Source organism: Hoplias malabaricus, chromosome X2 (genome assembly GCF_029633855.1).
Source record: "Hoplias malabaricus isolate fHopMal1 chromosome X2, fHopMal1.hap1, whole genome shotgun sequence".
Taxonomy (NCBI): Eukaryota; Metazoa; Chordata; class Actinopteri; order Characiformes; family Erythrinidae; genus Hoplias; species Hoplias malabaricus.
The window spans coordinates 15,807,568-15,833,457 of NC_089819.1; the positions used below are offsets into that span (position 1 = coordinate 15,807,568).

The following is a 25,890-nucleotide window of genomic DNA, read 5'->3' on the forward strand; positions in this document are numbered from 1 at the left end:
TTTTTGTACGTGGCTGAGGTTTAACTCGTCTGTACGTTTTTATTCACTGTTTGAATTACCACAGAAACTCAGTTGTAACTCTAGTTGTGTAGTTTTGTAGCACTTTTGGTACTACAGTTAACTTTCAAGTCCCCTGATGATGGTGATCCAAAACAGCAAATATAAGTCAATATTACTCACTTATGGAGCAGGAATAGAGCAATATCTTCATATTCGTTCATGCTTTTCAGCATTTGGAGTTCCCTCTATTGTCTAAAAAACCTCCAGATGCCTCTGCCATGGGCAGAGAGATAGAGTAAGCCTAGTATACCAGATATGACAGAAAGAACTGTTCTGTTAGGGCACTAAAGTCCATTACCATAGCAGCTCAAGCCATACAACTGTTGGAAATATTGTTCCCTCCTGTTCACTGTGCAACCCCTGGCCCTAAATGTTTACATTTTTCTATAAAGCATGAGATATTTCTAAGATAACCATAGGATCTGCATAAAGTTATATGCAGGATTTTGTAATAAAATCATATCATGCAAGAAGCTGTCTCAATATTAACTTTTGATATTGTTACTGTCAAAGAAAATATTCATCTCAGCAACTGTAGAGAAAAAGGTAGAAAAGGTTTAATATATACATCATTGTGATAAGATTTAATTTTGAGTAATGTTGGAACATTTCTACTGGTCCATTTATGATGAGATTTTCTGCCAGCACAGGACTGCATACATTCAAACAGTTGAAAAAACATTGAGGAAAAAACATGAAAGTTTAGGGTTTTGACATGCAGCATTTTATGAAGTCAAGTTCTGTTATATCACAGTCTAGTTATATTTTAGCATCAGGTAAGCCACAGTTATGCCAAGATACAGATGTATTGCACTGGGTGTCAGAGAAATTGCATATTTTTTCCAGTTTTCTAATGAATGCATAAGCAATGTGGTACGCTTAGCCAAAATGAAGCCCCTGAGTAATACAAGACAAGCATGCCCTACTTTCTCTCGTTGTCTCTTGCCTGCTTTTTGATTCTGAGATTAGAAGAAGAAAACAATGCCGGGTGTGTGCACTATTTAATCGTTTCCAACACTGAGACCCTCTGGGCTGTAACCTCATAAATATGGCATTTTTACAATTTTACCAGGCTTCATTGTTTTGTATAATGTCCTTTTAATTACAAACAGAAAAGCAAAGAGCTGAATATATATTTTAATTACACTAGATCTGGACATAAATCACATTGTACATGGACATATTTTCCAGTAAAAATCAGGTTTGATTGATGTTTCACAGGGAAATATGTTGGTCCACATAGACCATTACCAATTACAGTCTGCAGTTTCAAGGCCACCTGTCTCATAACCCATCAATTTGCTGTTTCCAGCCAAATAATAAGTCTCGTTTCCATAGATATCAATTAAAAGTGTCTGTCTCTTTTCAGGGTTTAAATGTCTGTAGATTCCTAATTCATTCAGTGTGAAATGGTGAGACAGCATTACTTTCGGACATGGGAACTGATTCAGCAGTGGAACAGTAACAATAGCCACTTGCTCAGTGATAACTATGAAAGGCAGCAATGCAGAAATGTGCTGTGATATGAATGAGAAAAGCCACATATTTATCTCAATTATCCTAATCAACAGCATTCAGTCGTCAGCCCTGCCAGCATTCAGCAGCAGCCCTGTATTATGGCCTCATTATTGTACATCTACTTACGTTTTATTTTAGGAAGGTACTTTAAATTTAATCTTGTTTTCAACTACTTTTTAATATTTAATATAAGACAATGTAGGATTTAGGAAACACTACTCACCTCCAAAAGTAATATAAACATAGAATGAGTATTTTCAGTATTCACTTCTGACCCCTTTACATTTTTCTCCTGTTTCCTCCTTTCTCTGTTTCACATTATTCACTTTTCGCTATTTTTTTTTCAATGGTCCTTAATTCTTTTCCAATTTCCCATTTTTTGTTTCACCCTTTTCCTCTATAGATTTACTTTCTCTTCCTCCTTTTCTCTTTTTTGCTTTTACTCTCTTTTCCTCTCCACCTGTATCCCACATTCTCTCTCCGTCCCTATTGTATATCCTCTCTTCTTTCTCTGTTTATTTCCCTCACCTCATCACATCTTCATTACCCTCAAACCCTCTCTTTAAACTATTTCATCCTGATGACCTATTAGACCAGCTGGAAGCTCGCCGAATAACGAAGCCACTTTATCTCTCACAAATCAAGAACTTGCTGAGGGGGGCCAGCAGGGGCACTGTCGTCATGGCAACTGGTCGTTCTTTGTGTCACATTTTCACAGATTTACTTTACTTGGACCTCGAAACATAGAGCTGGAGATGTTTTTTTTTACGAACCACATTTACTTAGATATATTTTCATGTATTTAATATTCCCTTAGAATGTTCAATTGACAACAATGTTATTTTTGTCTAGATATTTTTTTACGTCCAAGATTGTAAAAAGCACTTTTCATAATATTCAGAGTTTCCTCACCATTTGCTTGTTCTCAGTTCTCTTTAAATGCTTGAAATAAGTCTAGTGTGTTTACGAAGCCCATGTGTCAGTAAATGACTAAAAACATTTGTTCATTAATTTCTCTGTAACAGCTTTTCAAGTTCAGGGTCTTGGTGGGTCTGGAGCCTATCCAGAATCAAGGCAGGAACACACCCTGAACAAGGTGCCAGTCCATCATAGGGCACACACTCACACAATCATTCACATTCATTCACATCTATTTGGAATAACCAATTAACCTACCAACATCTGTTTTTCGACTGTGGGAGGCAACCCATGTAGACCCTACACCCTCCTCCAATGTTATCATGCTGTTTTGGCAGGGCTGAGCCCAGAGTAACAATGATAAAGGCTCTAATCTCCCTATTACAGGTCAGTGGAGCATCACAATGATTTTGAAGCTGTACTTTTAAGATAAAAATACTACAGTTCCTTTAACATATTAAGTAAAGAAAAAATATTTGTTTGTATATTGACATTGATCAAGGTAAAACAGTCCCGTTATATCAGACACCTGAAGTGCTTCTGTCAGAGAATCTCTCTCAGCAAATTACATTAGGAGTTCAGAATAAACTGTAGTATAATATTAAGTACTCACATTTTGTGATTTTTCTGACTGTATAAAAGTTTCTAACAAGTGACTGATTATACATTATTCCAGTAACTGGATATGAAGTTGCCTTAGACGTACAGTGAACCAATTCCAATCAATACAGTCCAGGTCAGGTTAATACTGCACGTAGACATAGTTATGTCACTATTTTTGTTTGTTTGTTTCTACTCACAATGATATCGGTGGACATCTTCTCATTAGACGCTAGATTACTGAGTTTTAATAATGGTGAATGAAGCTCTGGTTCTGGGACTGTGTCTTTACTGAGCTCCTTCCCCCTCCCAGCTCTGTCTTGAATTTCCCACGCCCGCTCGTGTCACATCCGGTTCAGATCCACGGCTAACAGCTCGCACCTCAAATGTGCTTCCACACACCTCAGTCCCTGCATTAAGAAGACAACTGTGGAAAGGGATGAAGTGATATCCCCCCCTTCCTTTGATTCCCCCATACTCGGTCCTCGCTGTTGTCCATAGAAGAGGGGGTCGGCAGAAGAGAGAGAGAGAGAGAGAGAGAGAGAGAGAGAGAGAGGGGTCGAGGACACAGCGTCGACAAACCGAGGCGCAGTAAATATGCTAAAAGACGCCGAGCTGGTTCCATCGTCCCTTTTATTTTGATACCGAAGGCAGAGAGAGGGACTGGATCAGGGGGTCTGAGAGTGAAGGAGACAGAGGGAGAAGGAGAGAGACAGAGGGAGAAGGACCGGTGGAGCCGAGCTGTATGTGAAAGCCCGGATCAGGTGCTGGACCGCGGCGGAAGATGCAGCCTGCGAACAAGCTCCTGAGCCTCACTCTGCTGCTCCTGATGGGCACTGAACTCACACAAGTAAGGCATAAACACGCCATTTTCTTCCCCCAGACTACACCGCCAGCCTAATTACTGCGATGCGCCGCGCTGCCGCTGTAAATCCCTCACTGTAATTGGTCAGATTATGCTTTAAGCCAGCTGTAGTAATGTGCTTAAGCCTGTTTCAAAGGAATAATCACAGTGGGGGGTACCAGTACTTCTTAGACCACATATATGGACCAAGTTTACGACTGACTATAGGCTACAAACAAAAGCACAGTTCTTTATGTGTTTATATGTGTGTGATATGTATGTAAGTAAACATTGCATTCATAATAAATCATCAACACAGCAAATTCACCCGTGTTAAATCAACACTGAGAGTGTTGACAAGTTTACATTTTTACACTAATGGTGTTGATATATCACTGGTGAATTTGCTGTGAAAGCAGGTTTAATGCTGTCAAATGCACATTCGTGGAAGTTCATACATCACTCCATGGAGTATCTCACTGATCATTATTTTACTATTATGGCTTAAAGCCAGAATCTCAGATATCTGTTTCTGACAGGACATTCATGGCTCTGCCAAAACCACATTGATAAATTAGTGGTGTTTAATGGAGATCGGTACATGGTGGGAAATGGCTTGTTTGTCCATAAAGTTATGAGAAGTGTGGCCCAGAGTCATTCCAGAACGGTACATTTTGACTGGCCTTGAACTGTGTGTTGTACTGGTTACTTTCTGTTCACATTTTCGGGGAAATTCAATTTTAGCAAATTATTAATTTCTCAGAGGACATGGTCACTGCTGTGAAATATTAAAAGTCTTAAATAATGTTTTACTCTGTTTCATTACTGATGGCATGAGAACTTATCAAACCTGATTATACTTAACTTCTTTTCTTGGCATTGCTTTTGGGGGGAAAAAGTGGACTATTATTCTCTTTTATTCTTACTCTTAAACTTAGTCACTGGAAAACAGCTGGTGGTTCAACGGAGGGGCCAAAATCAAACTTGTAATCAACCATAACTTGCCCTATTAATGCACCACCAAACCAGTGTTTTAAGCTTTCTTCTTGAACAAAACGACTGGTTCCCCAGAGAAATGTCTTCTGGAAATCATACATTTCTGTCTGTGGAAAGTGAGGTGTTTTTTTTTTTTCTCCAGCCCAGAACTCTAACACCTTTGGTATGCAGAATATCTTCAATGTGCTAATTGGGGCAATAAATAACGTTGGCTCATTGTGTAAAAAACCCTGTAAAGTAAGGCTGAAATTCTCAGAAAGAGTGAAAATGAACCTGAGGCACAATTTTAAGTGTCAAATTAAAAAAGCGCTAACTGTACTACTGACTGATTAAGGAAATGTCGTGAATGTAATGGGCTTCGGTCAAACTTTAGAAAAACAATATAGAAACTAATAGAAAGGGAGGAATAAGTGGTATATGACTCATATTGAAATTTCTGAATAAAGGAAGTAGGTTTAGAATAACCCATTGTAATACAGTATGAAAACACATTGATCTTTGTGTATTTGGGAAACTGATGACTTAATTAAGTGCAGTTTTCAAATGGATGGTGTGAGAAATCATCTACAAACAGGAATATTTGATTATCAATACATAACAAATTAAAACATACTATTTTAAAGCTTTACATTACTTGAATTCCCCTAGGATTTGCATAGGATAAGTTGTCCTCTGTGTATATATGTGTATACTATTTAAAACGAGTAGATTTTTAAATCATATAATAAAAAATAAAATCTTGGCATCATAGGTCAGCAGAGAGAAGGTTAAGGTGATAAAGAAACCTGCACTGCCCCCTGTTGGACGATGCGTGCTTTATCGCCCTGTAAAATGATCAGTTAGCAATAAATCTGCTACATTTAATAATCAAGCTTTTTAAAGTGTATAAGAAAGAAAAAAAATCCCAAACTGGAAATATGGCCATCCATCAGTCTACCACAAGCCTCGTGACCACGCCATGGTCAGCAATGTTTAAGATCTTCATAAAATAGTTAGAGGAGGACTCACTAAATAATTGAAAAGCATTTTTTTGCTTGAACGCTGCAGAGGTTTCTCCTAGAGGCCATCAATTTACACGAACCTCACTTTTAGTTTATCGTTATATAATAACACTTATATGAAAAATATATATATTATAAGAGCTTGTTTGTGTTCATCGAAAAAATAGAGTTTAATTTCAATGTAAATAAAACAAAAAGCCAAACTGAGTTATTGCCAGAGTGGGTGAACCGATAACAACGTGTTTTAAGGGAGTTTGTTTTATTCATGAGGAAATGATGATGCACTCATTCAAGTTAATCCACACATTAATTCATAAATGCACAGGTTACGTTCTTATGGCTTTTCGGATCTGCTTTAACGAACATATAATCCCCACAACATTTTTCACACAGCCGTGCCCTTAAATGTTATTGACCTCACCGTATCAAGCTTCTCTGCAGTTAAGTGCCCACTGTTATGAATCTGTTCGACGTCGTGCGTGAAGAGAGTTGGAGGAATCGAGAGTATCCCAGCTCATGAATATTTAACGAGGTGGGCGTGGTCAATCGGCCAATGAGGCGCCGTGCCGAGTCTTGGCGGTTTGCATTACAGTTACTCGAGCGCAGGCATAGAGACCTGACAGCTCCAGCGGGCTCTTCCTCACCACCCTTCTCCTCATCCTCTTCATCTCAAAGTACAGACAGAGGCAGAGCGCGGACAATGATGGTGTCCCTCACGAGTGATTCCAAGGAGGTCTCCGCGCCGCGGGGTCGCTCTCACTCCGGCCTCGCGAGCCGCTCTCTCCCGCTGCAGCGCGCGCAATGAAGGACGTGTCCGGACGAGCTGAGAGGAGGCGCGCGCAGAGATGTCGGTGCCGTTGCTGAAGATCGGCGTGGTGCTCAGCACTATGGCCATGATCACTAACTGGATGTCGCAGACCCTGCCCGCTCTGGTCGGACTCAACACAACCAAACTCTCCGCCGCTCCGCCAGGGGTTCCGGACAGGAGCACGGGAGTGAGTGAGAGACATAAATAAACAGAGCGAGAAAGTAGAGTGAGGTTAATGCTTATTATACGAGCAGATTGGTGGTATAATTATATTAATAATGTAATGGATCAGCAGATAGATTTGTGAGGCTCAAATGTCTCATTAAGTTCATTATTATATTCTTATTACCATTATTGTTATTATTATTAACAGTCATTATGTAGCTGCTGTTATTCATTAAAGTAGAAGCAGATGTTGATTTTCATGACAAGGCTACAATTATTATTTTTTTATTATTTATGACAAGGATTAATAAATAGTTATTAATTACAGCATAAATGTAAATGTCTAAAATGCAGACAGGTAGACAGTTTCAATATATCTCCATTACTAAAGCAGTATTTTCCTCAGTGCATGTTCTTACAGACAGGCTGCAACACGAATTGTAGAAGGTGTCAAATGCCCAAGAGTCTTTTAATTACAATCGTGCAAAATATGGCTAGAATTGCAACCTCAAGGGACCTAATGCTGCCTTCTTTGTTTTCTTACATTCTGTCCTTCAGAATGACGTGATCAAGCACAGACATGTCTTTGCATCATGTAAAATGAGAAGAAAATAATGAGTTTATTTGTCTGTGAAATGTTGCAGTGCACAGAACTCACCTGAGAGAAAATATTTGCCTGATTGGATTTTCTCAAAAAAGTGTCAAATGTCTGAACAAGATTTCTGTAAACACAGCGATACTGGGAAAAAAAAGTGTTTCTGCAGTGAGATAATTGCTTCTAGCGCATTAACATTATCGCTGTTTTCTGCTAATCAGTCTGCTTTTCTTGACAATTCTATTTTAAGTAAGGTTCCTGTAAGCAGCTACCACATTGTGGGAGGGGTTCTTTAAATGTGTGCCTAAGAAACCTGCCTAAAATGTGCTGTTCTGTATCTGAAATGCCTTTTTTTTCTTTTCATGCTCATTTATTTGAATAGCTGCAATTCCCCAGTTCAAAGCTTCTAAACCTTCTTAGATTCGAGATTATGGTTCAGTGGATAATCTCACTGTACAATACCACAATTGCAGTCGATTTTCAAGGACATGTCTCCAATTGAGTAAAATCTCCTAGCCGGAATTAGAATATGGAGAACCCATTTGCGTATTGGATATTAGAAATAGGGGAAGGGTTCTACGGTCCTCAGATCCAGATGGTACTCTGACATCAAGCCTTGTGATCATAGGGTTATACAAAATCCCCTTGGAGGAAAAAAACTGACTGTGGTCAAACCTTTGGCATATGGAAGCTCCTAGAACTTTCACTTGTGCTCTGTGTACGGGTGAGACTTCTTCATTTGGACATGCAGCAGATTCTGAGGCTAGAATAGCCAGCACTGTCTTTGGGCTTTTGTGGATGTGTCATCAGCTGCATATGGCTCAAACTCAACAAGATGTAATAAGTGAAATGTCTTGCTGTGCTCAAGGTGGGGAACAAGCTGCAGAAGAATTGAAAATCATGAGATATTGAGAAAATGTAATAATAAGACATTTTACTCTTAAACAAATGCAACAGAAAGGTGTATATATATACATACATATATATATATATATATATATATATATATATATATATATATATATATATCAAATGGAGCCTAACCTCCAGGCCATTTGAAATTGGTATTATATATTTTCTGGAAAGGGCGCAGCAGGTAGTGTAGCAGTCACACAGCTCCAGGGACCTGGAGATTATGGGTTTAAGTCCAGCTCCTGGTGACTGTCTGTGAGGAGTTGGTGTGTTCTCCCTGTGTGTGCGTGGGTTTCCTCCTGGTGCTCCGGTTTCCTCCCACAGTCCAAAAACCCACATTAGTAGGTGGATTGGCAACTTGAAAATTGTCTGTAGGTGTGAGTGCGTGAGTGGGTGTCGCCCTGTGAAGGACTGGCACCCCCTCCAGGGTGTGTTCCTGCCTTGTTCCCAATGATTCCAGGAAGCTCCGGACCCACCACAACCCTGAACTGGATTAGCGCTTACAGATAATGAATGAATGAATATTTTTTGAAGGGAAGCACAGTGGCGCAGCAGATAGTTTTGCAGCCACACAGTTCCAGAGTCCTGGGGTTGGGGATTCAAGCCCTGCCTCTGGTAACTGATTGTGAGGAGTGTGTTCTTCCCATGTGTTTCTTTCCCGTGTTTCTCCCGGGTGCTCCGGTTTCCTCCCACTGTCCAAATAACACGTTGATAGAAGGATTGGCTGCTCAAAATTGTCTGTAGGTGCGAGTGTGTGTCACCCTGTGACGGACTGGCGCCCCCTCCACGGTGTGTTCTCACCTTGCGCCCAGTGATTCTGGGTAGGCTCCAGACCACCGCGACACTGAACTGGATAAGCGCTTACAGACAATGAATGAATGAAGGAATATTTCTTGGGAACTAATTGTAGTGTTATTGCTTCAGCTCTCATCAGAACTGTTCCAGGTTATAAAGAGTTGGAGAATGTTGATAATATGTAACTGTGATATGAAACAGTCAAGGATTCTAACAACTGGTCTGGGATCCTTCAGTGTGACCTATATTTGTAAGTTCTCACATTGTCCTTATTTGTCTGTGTTTTGACCAGGTGCTGCCTGCGAACCCGGAGGAGTCGTGGCAGGTGTACAGCTCAGCGCAGGACAGTGAGGGCCGCTGTGTGTGCACTGTGGTTGCTCCTCAGCAGACCATGTGCTCACGGGACGCCAGAACCAAGCAGCTGCGACAGCTTCTGGAAAAAGTAACACTTGCATTCAAAAACAGAGCAAATTCTCCTATGGTTACTGCAATATAAAAATTAATGAAGGGATTTCTATATTATATCATTATTTTAGATATAAGGCACTCGTTGTTCCTGGCATGTTGCTTGCTCACTCGTGCACACATTCTACCTCCCTCACACACTGTTTAACAACTAGGAGCACTGATATTAGCACTAAAGTAGCATTTGGAAATTTGCATCAATGAAATTTCATGTCTATATTAAAGCAAGGCAGTGATTCATGCTTTTAAACCAAATATGTTAATGATGCATCTACATTTTTAGTTACATAGTAAGTCATCCAATATGATTAATATTTTTTTTTACATTGAGTATCAACAGCTCACAATAGGTCTTTTTAACATGTATCTGAATCCCAAATGCTGTGGTCTTTTTTTTGTGCCACTCTTTTAGGTGCAGAACATGACCCAGTCCATTCAGACATTAGACCAGAGGACACAGAAAGACCTGCAGTACGTCCAGAGGATGGAGGTGCAGCTACGTGGCTTGGAGTCCAAATTCAAACAGGTGGAGGAGAGCCACAAGCAGAACATTGCCAAGCAATACAAGGTATGAACAAATAATTTGTTCATTCAATCATTCTGCCTTGTTGGCTCCATTTTAGTCCTGTTGCTTTCTCCCTGTATAGCAACATGCAGTATTTGCCTTTTACCAAATGCTGTCTTTAATTGATTTTTTGTACTGCTTGCCAATTTAAATATGCCTTTTTGATACAATGTTTTGCAACACAGTGTATTACAGGAAAAAAAATGAGACAGGGACAGAAAATGTTTAGTTTTATTAGCCTCTTTACGATTAAGTTATTGAAGGTCTTCAGTATTTATTCTGCATGGAAATCCTGTTAGTTTGTATTCAATTATGAGCATGATTTTAAAAAGAAAGAATCCACCGTTTTTGCCTCATCTTTATCTGCTGTGTCCAGACAAGGTAAAGGTAAAAATCCTCTCCAGGATTTCATTTCCACTACCTGTTTTTTATCTCAGAAAAAATGTAAGTGGTGTCAAGGCAGTTAAAACAAAATTCTGGAAAGGATTTTTATTTTCTGGACCTGAATTTTGACTGATATTTGACTGTCTCAAAATAGAAGCCAATGGGTATTCATGTGCTATTCATATGCTACAGATGCAGCAGACAGAGATTAAGCTGAATCCCACTGGAGAATTTCTTTAAAGCCCCAACCTTTAGTGTAATATCCATTATTGCATGTTCAGGCATGTACAAACATGGCATTTCAGCCACCAGATGAATTCATAAAGAACTGTGACTCAATGAAATGGAGGAGATGAGTTTTTTTTTCTTCTGTTTTCAGAGAAGTAATTTGGTACGTCAAGGAACTGTGTCTCTCTTTGGTACTTTACAATGGTGCTTTATGAATTCTTAAACAGGCTGCTAAGCCCGTACTGAGATTATATATTTATAGCTTCACGGGATCTAATAAACATTTGAATTCATTAGTGTAATTATCATGATTATTTGTGCATATGCAAATAATCTAAGCTCTGTTTGTGTCCTTGCATGTTGCATCCTTCACCCACTTCTGAATCAAAAGTAACATGTCGTTCTGTGGTTAATCCTTCAACAGTGTATTTGTATATATGATTCAGACAGGCTAGTGAGTTAGCTACTCAACAGTATCTCGTCTTCTTGCTTGCAGGGCTAACATTATGAATTATTTCAAAGCTGCAGAGACTGAAGAGCAAGTTCATTGTAATCCCCAGCTGGTCTGCTGAACCTTTTGGCACCATTTAGTTTACTTTTGAACCAATAAGCACCTTTAAGGCTTCATGGTCCGTTCTCTTTCTGTGCATGCCACTGTAGAAGCATTTCATGAAAAGACATTTATTTATGTTATGGTGATATCTCTTCCATGTCTTTCCTCATTCAGGCTTGTTTAATGCATATTTTGCTACCAAGGGGGGAAAAAAGTAACAAAGTAATGAGTAAACAATGTTGTATGTGACGCAAAGCATGTATTCACTTTAAAGACGTTGCATTTTAAACGTTGAAAAATAAAAGAGTTTTCCCAATTGTTCTTCGTGTACTGAGGACTTGTTTATGATGCTTATGATATGTTGTATGATACATATATGTATATAACATGTATATATGTGTTAGGCACATATCACATTCATGTCAGGGTAGACAGAGAGGGCATGATAGGGTCAGAAAGGTGTTTGGAACAAAACGGATTGCACGCATGCCTACTGAACCAAGCCTATTTTAACCTTACAGGCCATAAAAGCGAAAATGGAGGAACTTAGGCCAATGATACCAGTGTTGGAGGAATACAAGGCCGATGCAAAATTGGTATTGCAGTTTAAAGAGGAGGTGAAGAATTTGACGTCAGTGCTAAGCGAGCTGCAGGAGGAGATGGGAGCCTTTGACTACGAGGAGCTCCACAACAGGGTGTCAAATCTTGAGGAGAGGCTCCGTGCATGCATGCAAAAATTAGGTAGGCGGAGTTTGAGCACAAACACCACCACCCTCTCTGTCCCTGAGAGTGTGGCTCACAATTAGCCAGATATATTCACACCAGTAGACATTACTGAGCCATTTTAACTGACACTTTTAGATTACAGCATGCAAGTACATGACTACATAACACATTTTTAGATGGATAATGGTGGCTTTGCGATACAGGTAAGTTCACACGATTTTCAACAGATTGATACAGAAAACGAGTTATGCATAAATGGTGAATACAGCTTGTATGCAGTAACACAATCATTTTTATGAGCACTTTTAACACATCAATATAAAAATAAGTGAATCAGTGGAAAGCACAGCATGCATGCAATAATATGATACTATGCAAGCATTATGTATAAATAACCAACTTATACACTGAAACGTTGGACTAAAATAGTTTTTTATCAAATTAATGCATAAATGTTTCTTGAGTAAACAGCAATTACACATCATGCAATAAAAGCACATTAAAATGTTACTTTAAGAAATTAATTTCAGAATATACATTAAAATTGCTGCTATGAATAAATGGCAAACACAACTTTATTATGACATTATGTATGAGTATGCTTTGCTATTACGGACCATGCCCGTAAAGGCTGAAACTGGGAGGTGAACTGAGATATATTATTGGGCAGGAATTCATGGCAGATCTGGTGTATAAATAACCCTGTTGGAAAAGTGTAGAAACAAAGTGGGAGTGAGTTTGTCAGACAGGGAAATGATGGGAGTTACAGGGTTATAGGGCTGAGAGGGGGAATTTCGGCCTGGTCCTATTTCCAAAATGTTGTTGTTACATTTGGGAAAAAATCAACATTGAAGTAATAGTCACTAAGAATAATTAGCACAAATATACTGTATGCAATATATAAAGGAAACGTGAACTATCTATACATAATAAATGCATCTGTATTTGGTATTTCCTGGTGCAATGGTGAAATCTTTTTTAAAAATGACAAAAAAAGATATCATAGTCCATCATGACTACACAAAATATGTTTAAAAAAACATGTTGCATAAACATGTATACATAACATATACTAAAATGATGAAGGTACAAATTTGATTTACCAAAATAAACATCTTTTTAGCAGAAAGTATAAACTTACATTTCAGCATAAGTTAATGCAAAACTGTATTTTGATAGTAACAATATACTTTATAGAGTGGCATGGTACTATGAAAGATTGTTTTAACAAATTAGCATAGAAAACTAAATATTTAATTAATAAATAGGAAACAAACTTTGTGCACCACCTTGTAAATGTCTGGGTAGATGCACTCAAAAATATTTTCACAATGGTATACATGCATTAAAAGCAGCCATTCAAATCTGCAGAAGGTTGAATTTGATACAAAAAATGTTTGTGCTGATGCATGTGGCCATCATCCTCAGTTTCAGTCATTTTTTGCTTGAGACCATGAGTACTGGAGCTGATTTTGACACCTGGGCAGAATTGATAGCCCCTAGAAGTCATAGAAGTGACAGGCCTTGCTCCACTGTAATGAATAAATCAAGTGTTTCTGGGGATATGACATAATGCAGGTGGGGAGATGTTAGACAGAGATAAATCAGATTATTTTTGGTGTCAGAGTCAGTGAATTTAGAAACACAGTCTTTTAGACAGTCTTTAATGGTTTAACACAAGCTATTCTGTGAATACAAAACAGCATATTGGACTTTTTCACTAAAACATTTACCAAAAAAAAGGAAATGGAGTCACATAAAAACTGCTAATAAGAGGTAGAAGAAAAGAAAACTGGATATTTCTTTAAAGACCCATTTCTCTGAATGGAGAACCATTTTATATTGTAAAGTATTTCGACAAAATATTCTTGATATATCCTAATGAAAGGTTTGTTTTAGCATTTAAGTGATTGCCACACTGATCAATTTATAGATTCTATAAAATGTATGCCTTTTTAAGAGTACAATAGCAGATAGATTTTTATTCACCATGTCTCTGCTGTCTAATATAATTTTTTTGCCAAGAGACATATGGGACCCTTATTTTTAAGAGTGTAAGTAGGTGGTTAGTTACACATGTAGGCTGTTTCTCTTAACTGGAACAACAGATTTATTTCCTGCACAGGGTGTAATTTTGGCCTATTTTATGTTAGAAGAAGAGAGGAGGAACCATGCTGGGATTTGGCTGTCAACAGTAAACACTAAAGTGAGCTACAGGCTTATGTCTCCTTCTGGGCCAAAAACTATGTCCCTCGTAAAGACAATCATCCAAAAATAGAGGCAGGATTTGAGGACTGAAAGATTATTCCTCTTGGTACAGTAATCACCTCCATGTATGAACTGCTCACAATATATTATGCATGTTAAGGTTAGCCATGAACTGATACTGTTTTACTAAAGGTAGGTATTCCAGTTGTTGTTTTCCTGTTAATTTATTTTGGAGATATGAGGTTCTGACTACAACAATAAACATGTCTTTCCCTTTCTGTAAAAAGTGTGCACTAAAATATGAAGGAAAATGAAGTACCTGTACAGGACATGTTAACTTGTTTTCACTTTGGAAGTCAAAGCACATTTAATCTTGCTAATCTTGTTTTACACTTGAGCAGTAGCATTGCTTGTGTGAAAGTTTTTAAATTGCCATATTTAAGTGCTATAATTGTAGACTTTACTTCTGTGTAGATTAATTGCACTTCTATGAATTGTGCAGGATAATACTAGAGTGGTAATTTCAGCAGCTAGTGTTATTCAAGCGTCAAAAAACATGACCCAAATCTTGCTTACAGTATGTTGCAGCATAATTGCATCAACAGGCTCACAGATTAAGTGCCATGTCCTCAGACTGTAGTATCTTAGTGGACTCTATTCATTCGGACCTTCTCAGAAAACTGCTGTGAAAATAGCCAAAATAATGACGAGTCTTTGTTGTTCTTCTTTAGTCCCATTAGCTAACATTTGCACATCTGATCGCTTCCAGTGATTACCCATCTGTGCAGGGACGATTAATCTAACAGTTATTTATTGAATATTAATTTCCATGGAGGATTGTTTGAAAGTGGGTTATGTTTGCAGCAGTAAGCCCACGATGGAGAATGGGGAGGAATAAATCACAGCTTGTCCGATCCCGTAGAGATTATGGAATTACACAGGTCAATATTAGCAGACTGCTGCTTCTGGTGTGTAGAAGTCAAACAGGCACTCTGTACCACAGCTACACACTGGTTGTGTTATTCTCTTCTATGCTATACTTCACTATAATATGACTGAGATTAAAGGCATAAGCTCAAGTCCTTGCCACTGCTTTAGAACCAAAAGAACACTATATTACAATATGCACTGCCCTACATATCTAACCCCACATCAAATCTCCAGTACTTAACTGTGTCATATACCTATATACACCAAACGACCACAAGATTAAAACAAATCACAGGTAATGTTAATTATATTGATAATCTGATTACACTAGCACCTGCAATGGAGTTTTTATTAGGCACCCCGTGTGTTAGAGCAGGAAGAATGGCCAGGTGAAAGGTTCTGAGCAACTTTCACAATGGCCAAATTGTAATGCTCATAATGTCAGAGCATGTCTAAAATAGATGGTCTTGTTGGGTGTTCCAGATATGAATTCGTAAGTACCTGACAAAAATGTTTACAAGGAAGGATAACAAGTGAGCCAGTGACAGGTTCATGGGCACCCAGGGTCAGTGATGCTTGTGGGGAAGGAAGGCAAGCCTGTCTGATTTGATTCCACAGAAGAGCTATTGTAAAATAAATAGTTTAAAAAGTTAACACTGGCTTTGATAGAATGTTGTTAGAACACATAGTGTAGGCTGTGTACTCTCTGCTGACCTCTTTGCTTCCTGAATTATTAATCATTACCTTTGGCTCCTATAAGCCAGTTGCGTGTTCACTGTTTTTTTTTTTTTAGACTGCTTTTGACAAGTACTAACTCCTACATACCAAGAACACCACACATCAACTGCTGGTTTGGATATGCACTGAGTAAAATATTACACAATATTATCACAATTTGACCATTCTCAAAGTTACTCAGATCCTAGTCTAAGCCACAGACATTCCACTGGTGGCTTCACTGAATAAATGATTCAGTGTAGGTATTTCCATATCTGTAAAATGATAACAGGAATGTATATATATTAAACTTTTAAATCCATTTGATGTAATAAGATTTTTACGTAATTCACTACTATATTTCTTGGTCTGTACAGAACAGCCAGTCTTTTTAAGCTATGTCAAGAAATGTTATTCACTACATTACAGATTTTCTCAGTCGCTTTGGGGCATTTCTCTAATCATCATTTATATTTGCTCTACATTATGTGCATTTCTCAAAACATTTCGTACAAACAGCACCACGCAGTGAATTACTGGCAAAGGCTGATGATTTTTTCAAAAATCTTAGTTCTTGTCCCAGAATGTCAGTGTCATCAGATTGTCAAGGCCTTGGGTCATTAATTAGGAACAAGTCAGTCAATATATTTAGCCACATTGTCAGTATAGCAGTAAATCTAAATGTTTTCTGAATGTTTTGGTGACAGTGAAAATGCAAGACATTGACTGTAAGAGACTGGGCATGATTCATATTCATGCTTTTTACTATTTGAATTGTAGGTCAGTGACAGACTGCGTCATTATGATACAGAAAAGAAAAAACAGACAATTCAGAAATATAAACATGAGAAACACCCTTAAGGCAGAGATGTTACATATAGGGCTCCATGGGGAATTACACTGGCGTCTTTCTAGACATCCATACACTGCTCTCTGCCGGGTCAAATATTCTCATCGACATCACATCGGATATATTCCCTTGCAATGCAGCAATGAAAGCTTTTTGAATGTCTTATCCAACCTCTACAGGCATCAGCTGTGATGTTCTTACATGCTGCATATATAGCAGCCAGCAGGGTCATCTGAGTATGCAGCTGGCTCCTTACACATTTTGGGCTGTTCAGTATACATTATACAGAAATGTATAATATGTGCTTCACAGCTCATGACATCTTGATCAACATTTCTGAGTGTACTGGCTTTTGCATTGGACTAGTGCCTGGGTGTTTTGGGTGGTTGAACTGTTGTACAGAGAAAGAGTCTAATACATTCTGATCAACAAGATAAAAGCAATTGATAATGTAAGAAAGAGCAGAAAGCTGTACAAAATCATTTGCATGCTTAGACTAAAGCATGTGCTCTTTGTCCAAAATGAATGATTAACTAGATGATGTAGATTTTGAACAAGTCATTTTGAAAAACCTTTAGTTAGGGAATGTAATTGTACCTAATTCTGTTGTAATTGTAGGTTTTAAAACTGTTGATTTTATATGGCCCATATCATCTTAAGGACTTGTATTATATTCTTGTATTTTACAAAGTTCCTTAACGAAAGATTGCCAATATTCACCTCTCCTTCTGGAGAAGAAAATGTATTATATCTGTAGCGAGCAAATCTGGGCTTTAAACCCAATGTTTTACCTTTAAAGGTAAAATACCTTTAGTGACCAATAATGTACCTCTACTGTAACATTTTTTTGAGTGTACAAAGAGAAATACATGACGTAATGAAAGCTATATTCTGTATTTTGTTCACAAAGAGTACACTTTATATAATGTTTTTATTTATTAGTAAACTGTATAATGAGCTACATGAATATACTAATGCATGTTTTAGAGCAGCATAAGGCATAAAATATTACAGTGGTGTATCAGGTTAAAGTATTTGCAGGGAGATGATATAATGCACCACATTTAGTGATTACAAACTTGGAACAACAGTGCAATGTATTGTTTTCAAATATAGCATGACCAGTGAAATATAAAACAGTTTATTGATCTGAATAAGTGCCCATTAGGATATATTTAACTAGAGAAGTGGGGTACAGTTACAGTGTGAAGTATAAAAATATTTCAAGGAACACTAGGGGAGCTAAAAATGTAGTAGTGTGGTAAGAGAATGCAATCCTGTAGCCACTGCTCCAATGTCAGAGGAGATGAGAGAGCAAGTGCGAAAGAAAGAGAGGTTTTGTGTGTGTGTGTGTGTGTGTGTGTGTATGTGTGTGTGTGAGTGAGAGAGAGAGAGAGAGAGAGAGAGAGAGAAATAGAGAAACAATGACAGGTGGAGTTTATTTTCAGCTGTGGAAAGATGGTTGAAACCATGAGTCATAGATATGAATGAACTCGTGAGAGAAAGAGTTGGATCTTCACACTAGCCCAAGGGTGTTCGGTTATTTTTGTGTGCAAGAATATGGGTGTTAGAGAGAGACACAGGGAGAAACCATCTATATTCCATATCCCACATTCTGGCAACATTGCTAACGTCCACACAAGTTGTGCTTGACTGCTTCTGTCTAGCACCATGTCAAAACAGAAAGTATGAGCTGTTTGCTGTCCTGAAACTTCTGCTCAGGCATCTCACATCCTTGAGTCTGACAGAAGCACAGCTTAAAGTTAATGAAGATTTCATGCACCAGATGTTGTGTTCAGGTTTGTGGGAATATGAAGATAACCCATCATTTCCAGATACAGATCTCATTTAGTACTGCATTGAGTTTGGATGATAATATAAATTAGACAAACAATTATTATCTGCCATATTACTAGACAATAAATGACAATATCATGACATAAATGTAGTTGTACATATGAATTTGCATTTTTAAAAATAAAAGAACTAATAAAGTTTCTTTACACAATGAATTACAAAAACAATTACAGTGCATATAAGACATGAAAATAATCTGTGTCCTATGGCTGTCCATTATAGTTCCTCATGCAAAATAGCTCTATACATTCAACCAGAAAGTGCTGTGCTACTCTCCTGTCTGTTAAATAGATGCATTTGCGATGGTTTGGTTGACTTGACAAATTTAAAATTTAAAATTACAAAAATATACGGGGCATATGTAATATGTTCCCTGTAAAGAACCACTATGTACATTAAAGTTTATATATATACATCATACCTACAGTCCTTGTGTCAGTCAGTTTAGAATTATGGTAGGTTAGGATACACAAGGGTAGGATAGGTAATAGAATTACAGAATCTTAATACACACCTCTCATTCACATTAACAGTCTGAGCCTATCATACTCCCTTTTTTGTATTTTGATGACTGCTTACACATCATACATCTGCACACGTCTTTGCATAAAACTGATTTTGATTGTCATATAATCCTCATTAATTTTGTTTTCTTATATGAAGCCTGTGGGAAGCTGACAGGAATAAGTGAGCCTGTCACTATTAAGACATCCGGATCAAGATACGGATCATGGATGACTGATCCCCTTGCCCCTGATGGTGATACAAGGGTAAGTTGATTAATTAAAATCACTCTGAATTAAGATCATGCTTTGTTTTGTGGGAACAAAAGAAACAATGCTTTCAGATGGACATAAAATGGAAGATAAATTGCATTTGCTTTGAGTGCTTTGCCCTTGACTTTTGTCATGACGCTGCATTTTTGGGTGCTAAATACACTTTTCTGCGCCATATCAGCACTCTTGTTTGTCCCCACTGTATTTGCTTGCTCCAAGACTGAGGCAAATTAAATTAGCAATGCACATTTGGATGCAAATGCTAGGTGTAAATCTCGATAGATACCATTAGCTTGCCAGCATGGTCATTCAAAATAACAAGCAACTTTTATGTCAGGGCTCCAAATGCAGTGCACCTTTCTGCTAGATTATGGTTTAAATAGCCTTCCCACAGTTAGATATGTCTGGCTATTTTAGTAATCCTTTTCTTTAAACAAGCTTTTGAATCTTTTTCCAATTTGTCTGACACAGTCTACACATCAGTCTTTGTTAGATGTCAGTAGGGGACTGCCAAATAATCCATAGTCCTGTCATATATTAATGGACCACTTCAAAGAGAATAGCTTGAGGTGAGCCTGTAGTAGTTGTTTTTTTTAGCCTCCTTTGAGAAAAAAGCCAATAGAAAAGATTGAAGTATTCACCTTTGCCTGTGTTGAATGACTGATGAAGGGTCAGGGAATTGCCTTTGGGATTAGAGTTGAAAAACTTTGATATACTTAAGGAAGCTTACACCTTTGTACAGGGATTAGAAATAGCCAGAACAGGTCCATCTCTATCAAGAGCTAATTAAAATGCTAGCTTACAAATTTTGAATAATGGACTATTTTAGAACACAATGTTCACCCATATAGTTTACAAACATTTATTTTTATCAGCTCTTTATACATGCAGTATTTTCACTGTAAGTATGTAGAGAGTACTTAAGCATGAAGGTTTTGCATCATTACCTTCACAAGGTTAATGTTTTTGATACTGCTTGTTTTAGCATCTGCTTGTGCTGTTTAAAAAAAAACACAAAATACAAAATGTAATAGCTGTCAAGGAAAGCAAAAAAGCATCTGCTTATTTTGATATATTTAAATTTTATTTTATTACATTGAGAACATGGTGTGTTAGTGTGTGTTGTTCTTGTACGAATGGAACAGACACAGTAGTGCTGCTGGAGTTTTTAAATGGTGTGTCCACTCATTGTCCACTCTGTTAAATGTACCCACCTCATTGGTCTACCTTGTGGATGTAAATTCAGAGACAGTAGCTCATCTGTTGCTGCACAGTTTCTGTTTATCGTCCTCTAGTCTTTCATTAGTGGACACAGGGCACCACCCACAGGACACTACTGGCTGGATATTTTTGGTTGGTGGACTATTCTCAGTCTAGCAGTGCCTAGGGCACTGAGTGTATGATCCACTCTTACCTACAGAACACGTCAATGTCAATGCAGCGCTCAGCATGATACACCACCAAAATCATACCAGCTCTGTGGTGGTCGGTGGGGGTCCTGACCATTAAAGAACAGGGTGAAATTGGGATAAGAAAGTATGCAGAGAAACTGGTGGACTAAAGTCTGTAACTGTAGAAGCACAATCGCTCCTGTGTGGTCAGTGGAGCTGATAAGATGGACAATGAGTGCAGATACAAGATAGGTGTTCATAATCCAGTGATTGTTCAGTGTATATTTCTTAAAGAATTTACTTGCAGATTTAAAATGGTTTGATTTTACTTCATTGCTCTGCTGTGTTGTGTACTTGATCTTCATGCTGTTTCTCCAACCTCAGGTCTACTATATGGATGGCTACCACAACAACCGCTTTGTACGTGAGTACCAGTCCATGACAGACTTCATGAACACGGATAACTTCACCTCTCATCGCCTCCCTCACCCATGGTCTGGCACTGGTCAGGTGGTCTACAATGGCTCCATTTACTTCAACAAATTCCAAAGTCACACTATCATTAAGTTTGACTTTAAGACGTCCACCATCAGTAAGTCCAGCCAACTGGACTACGCTGGATTCAACAACCGTTACCACTATTCATGGGGTGGCCACTCAGACATTGACCTGATGGTTGACGAGGGTGGGCTTTGGGCAGTGTATGCCACCAATCAGAATGCAGGAAACATCGTCATCAGCAAGCTCAACCCAGTTACGCTTCAGGTCATCAAGAGCTGGACCACTAACCACCCAAAAAGAAGCGCTGGTGAGGCCTTCATGATATGTGGAACACTCTATGTCACCAATGGCTACTCCGGAGGGACGAAGGTATACTATGCCTTCCACACTAACTCCTCCACCTACGAGTACATTGATATCCCATTCCAGAACAAGTATTCCCACATCTCTATGCTGGACTACAACCCCAAGGACAGAGCACTCTATGCTTGGAACAATGGGCACCAGGTGCTGTACAATGTCACCCTGTACCACCTTATCCGCTCTGAGTAGCTATAGATCTCAACACAGTGACCTTCTCTACCAATGTGAGATGTAGAACTGATGGAATACTGAAGAGTAGAATAATACCAGTGATTGTTCAATAAAAGAAGACGTCAAACTATATTCAAAGTAATATTAGGCAACATTATAAACAGCTGCCAAAAGTTTATGCCTTTCATTTTCTTATTTGAAAGATTTGGACACTGATTTCATTCTTTCTTTAGATGATTGTGTTCTCAATTTTGTATCACAGAGTTCTTGTACAGCTTTGTCTATGAATATGAATATTAATATGAAAATAAATTAAAACATCTTGTAGGCCAAGAAAGAGAGATGTACAGAAAGGAAGACATTACCATTTATTTATACAATCATATCCTTTGTATCAAGAGCAATCAAGACACCTTTCAACACCAACTAAAGAAATGAAGGCACTGACTGTTGGAGGCACCCTGTTTTAGTGAAAAAATGTCATTGTGATTGTATGTAGCGTTTTGGATTTTTCTCAGAGTTTTGCATGGACATTTTTAACACTAAGATCCACAAGGATGTATGTATTTCACAATAATATGACACATTATGTATAAGAGGAGAGTAGATTAGCAACGAGTTTGTTAAATTTCTTGCAACATTTTATTTCTACGTTTATTTGATTCACATTATCTGTGCATCTTCCTAATTTTGTGTTTATAAAATCAATTTATAATCAGTTCTTAATCGGTAGCTTGGATTGTAACACAGAAAAGAATATATGAAAAAGAGTCTATCAAATCATATCTCTATGTCAGCAAAAAATATTACAATAGAATGTATCAAAAATGTATTTATGAGATAGCAATGTATACTTTGGTTGTAATTCAAAAATTGACTTTACAAGTCAGATGTCTTCGTAGTTTAGAAGAGATTGATGGTGGCATCAAAACTGTTGCGCTTGCATATGTGTTGTACCTGCAATGTGATTCATATCAATAAAACCAGTCTTCATTTTACAAGGATCTTTTCATGGCAGGAGTGGAAATAAACAGTGACAAATGCATGCAATCCTGTGCTATTATACAAAAACATGTCGGTAGAATAGCAGAAGTAAATCCAATCAAAATGGGTTTTGAAAAAATAATCTTTTTTTTTTCTGAGAATGAAATCCTTTCTCAAGATAACCTGACTTTAGTGTGAACCTTATCAGCCCCCAAGGCCCAGGGGATGCAGGGATCAGTATAGAAAGTCAGATGGAAAAAATGAAACCCATCCCATGGTGAATGTCATTACCAGCCTCCAATTTGTTCGCCATGGCAACGGGGGCTGGAATGTGATGACCTCATCTGTTTGACTGCAGGGAAACAGCTGATCGGGACAGACTCAGGTTGTGCCACATAAGACAAAGTGGCTCATTAGCCTTGAGCTGTTCTCCCAAGGCAAAACTAAATTGAATTGTCTGGCTCTATCTGTACTACAGCAAAGTGAGCATCCAATTCTAGCCATAGAGTAACAAAGAACAGCTGTACCCAAGCATTCATAGGTATCCGTGCAGCAAACCTTAGTGAAATTTTCTCTCTCTCTCTGTCCATCTATCACACTTTAAGATAAAGATTTATCAGTAACATTGCAGCTTCAGGGTTTTTCTAATATCTCTGTGTATTACTGGATGCTTCTGTTATTATATAAAACTTTTAAGTCTGAGAGAAAATAGAACATGCAGAAGAGAGGCTTTTAGTTTAAAAGGCACTCAGTTCAATGCATTTTGAATGGAGGCTTTGCATCCGTAATAGCGTTCAATCTCTGTTTCCTATGAGGTGATCAGCAAAGGATTAATAGATAATTCATGATTTGCCTTTTTCCATACAATATTCAGATGTCTGAAGATTTTACAAAATGTCTCCCATTTCTCATCAAAACAAAACCTCATTTTCTCAACAAGGAAAAACAGTGTCCTTTCAGATTAAGATGTTTGCCCGATTATATCTAAGTTGTTATTCAGGTAACACTTAAGAGGACATCATGTGAACATCATGTGATTAGATAGACAGATTAGACAGCTATATCTCACCATATGATCAAGTCTCCCAACCAAGAGGTAATGCCATGCCAATGATTTATTTATTCATGGTCTGTAACCACTTATCCAGTTCAGAGTTACAGCCTACTCAGAACCACTGTGCACAAGGCTGGGAAACACACTGGATGGGGCACCACACACACACACACACACACACACACACACACACACCTATGGATATTTTGAGCAGTGGTGGACAAAGTACAAAAGCTATGTACTTAAGTAAAAAGTACAGACACTCAATGTAAAATATTACTCCAGTTCTCCATTTATATCTCCACTTGAGTAAAAGTACAAAAGTATTTACCTTCAAATGTACTTAGGTATAATAAGTAAACGTACCATGATTTATTATGGTTCTAATGTCCTATTATCATTTTTGTAACATGAGTCATGCTTAATCAATGCATTGTAGGTGAAAAAACTCTAGTGTCTCTCTTGGGTCACCGGTCTTTTTATAGAATGTCATTAATTAGACTGACACTGATGAACACAACAAAAACGGCCAAAGATTCATTACAAAAATGTTATATCAACTGTCACATACACCCCAGGTGCTTCCCCTCCAAACAAACAGGTCGCAGAATAATAACCCTGATATATGATTCTGCACTGAACCTACGCCATAGGGCGCACCTCTCCAGAAATACAACCTACTACGTGCCGCAGCAATGCAGACCACAATGACTGTAATTGGTCTGCATTTAGACAAACATGGATCAAGTTGAACAGAGGAAGTCCAAAAATATGAACTCCTCCACAATACAGACACAGCAGAAAATTCACTGTCAAGAGATTTCCTCAGACATTGGTTTGGACATCACCGAAGGAATAAAAATGCAACGAGGAGCAGGGACACAGGAAAAATGTGCCTACCTTCCTCCGAACGAGAAGTTTTTTGCAGTGCTGAGCTAAGATTAGCATTGACAGAGGCTCTAGTCTCCCTACTACAGCTCAGCCAATCATCACAATAATTTTTAAGCTGTAATTTTAAGGTAAAAAAATATTACACAGAGTTCCTTTAATAGTTAAAAAGTAGGCCTATTGTTGGAGCTATTTCTGCAGTTTGTTAGCAATCTGTTTCTTAAATAAATTTTTGCCTCATACTGACTCAAATGACTTTTTGCCTCATACTTTGTTTTTTGGATTTGCCTTTTGGACTTGTTTATTTCACTGTTTTGTTTATTTTGTTAATTTATAACGGTTCTAAGAACTGAAAAAAGTCATTACTTACAGTCTCACATACACACAACAATTCAAATAAATGGTCTTTCTGGTTTTAAGCAGATAAACTTGAGGTTTGCTTGTTTTAGCACTTGGACTGTATTCGTCAGTCTCCTGGCAACGGTGCCACTCGGTGTGACATGTTGTGGTTTTAAACCAAAAGGAATGGCAGATTTTCATAATGTAGTGCAGTTAAAAGTCACCCAAAATAGAAATACTTCTGTGAAGTACAGATACATGAAAATAGTAAATAACATTTTTTTTGTTACAGTTCACCACTGATTCTGAGAAGCCAATTCAACCACCAATGTGAATTGTTGGACCATGGGCTGAAAGTAGAGCACACAAAAGAAACCCATGCTGATGCACCAAACTCTTAACAAACAGTGACCCAAAGCAGAGCTCAAAACCTCAACACCAGGACCCTGGAGCTGTATGACAATGGCAAGTCCTAATGCACTTATGGCATAAATAAATTTGTAAAGCAATTCCAACCTTATCCTTCTCATTGCTCACTTCTGTCACTCAGTCCTAAAAAGAAGCAGTTCATAGTTGTATCTGAAAATAGAAGCCACCAAGTAGCCGGATACCTTGGAAGTCAAATCTCCTTCGCCTCGATCATGCCTGGAGGCTGCAGTGATTTTAACTTGTTTCAGGCACATACAGCCTCTATCTTTTGGCCTTGTATCCCTGTGCTTATTCTTTCC

The 25,890-nt window shown here is 38.1% G+C and overlaps 1 protein-coding gene across 2 annotated transcripts; it reads left to right on the forward strand.

The window, feature by feature from the left end:
- Nucleotides 1–3,460: 3,460 nt before the first annotated feature.
- On the forward strand, nucleotides 3,461–22,880 carry LOC136676673 (noelin). 2 transcript variants are annotated; one of them, XM_066653830.1, is made up of 6 exons: nucleotides 3,461–3,946; nucleotides 9,505–9,654; nucleotides 10,090–10,245; nucleotides 11,929–12,148; nucleotides 19,359–19,465; nucleotides 21,247–22,880. In XM_066653830.1, exons 1-6 carry the CDS (start codon nucleotides 3,881–3,883, stop codon nucleotides 21,913–21,915), a joined length of 1,368 nt encoding a protein of 455 aa, XP_066509927.1. In that variant the 5' UTR covers nucleotides 3,461–3,880; the 3' UTR covers nucleotides 21,916–22,880. The 2 variants fall into 2 exon arrangements, with proteins under 2 accessions (XP_066509927.1, XP_066509926.1); XM_066653829.1 differs by lacking the exon at nucleotides 3,461–3,946 and adding an exon at nucleotides 6,523–6,932.
- Nucleotides 22,881–25,890: the final 3,010 nt, after the last annotated feature.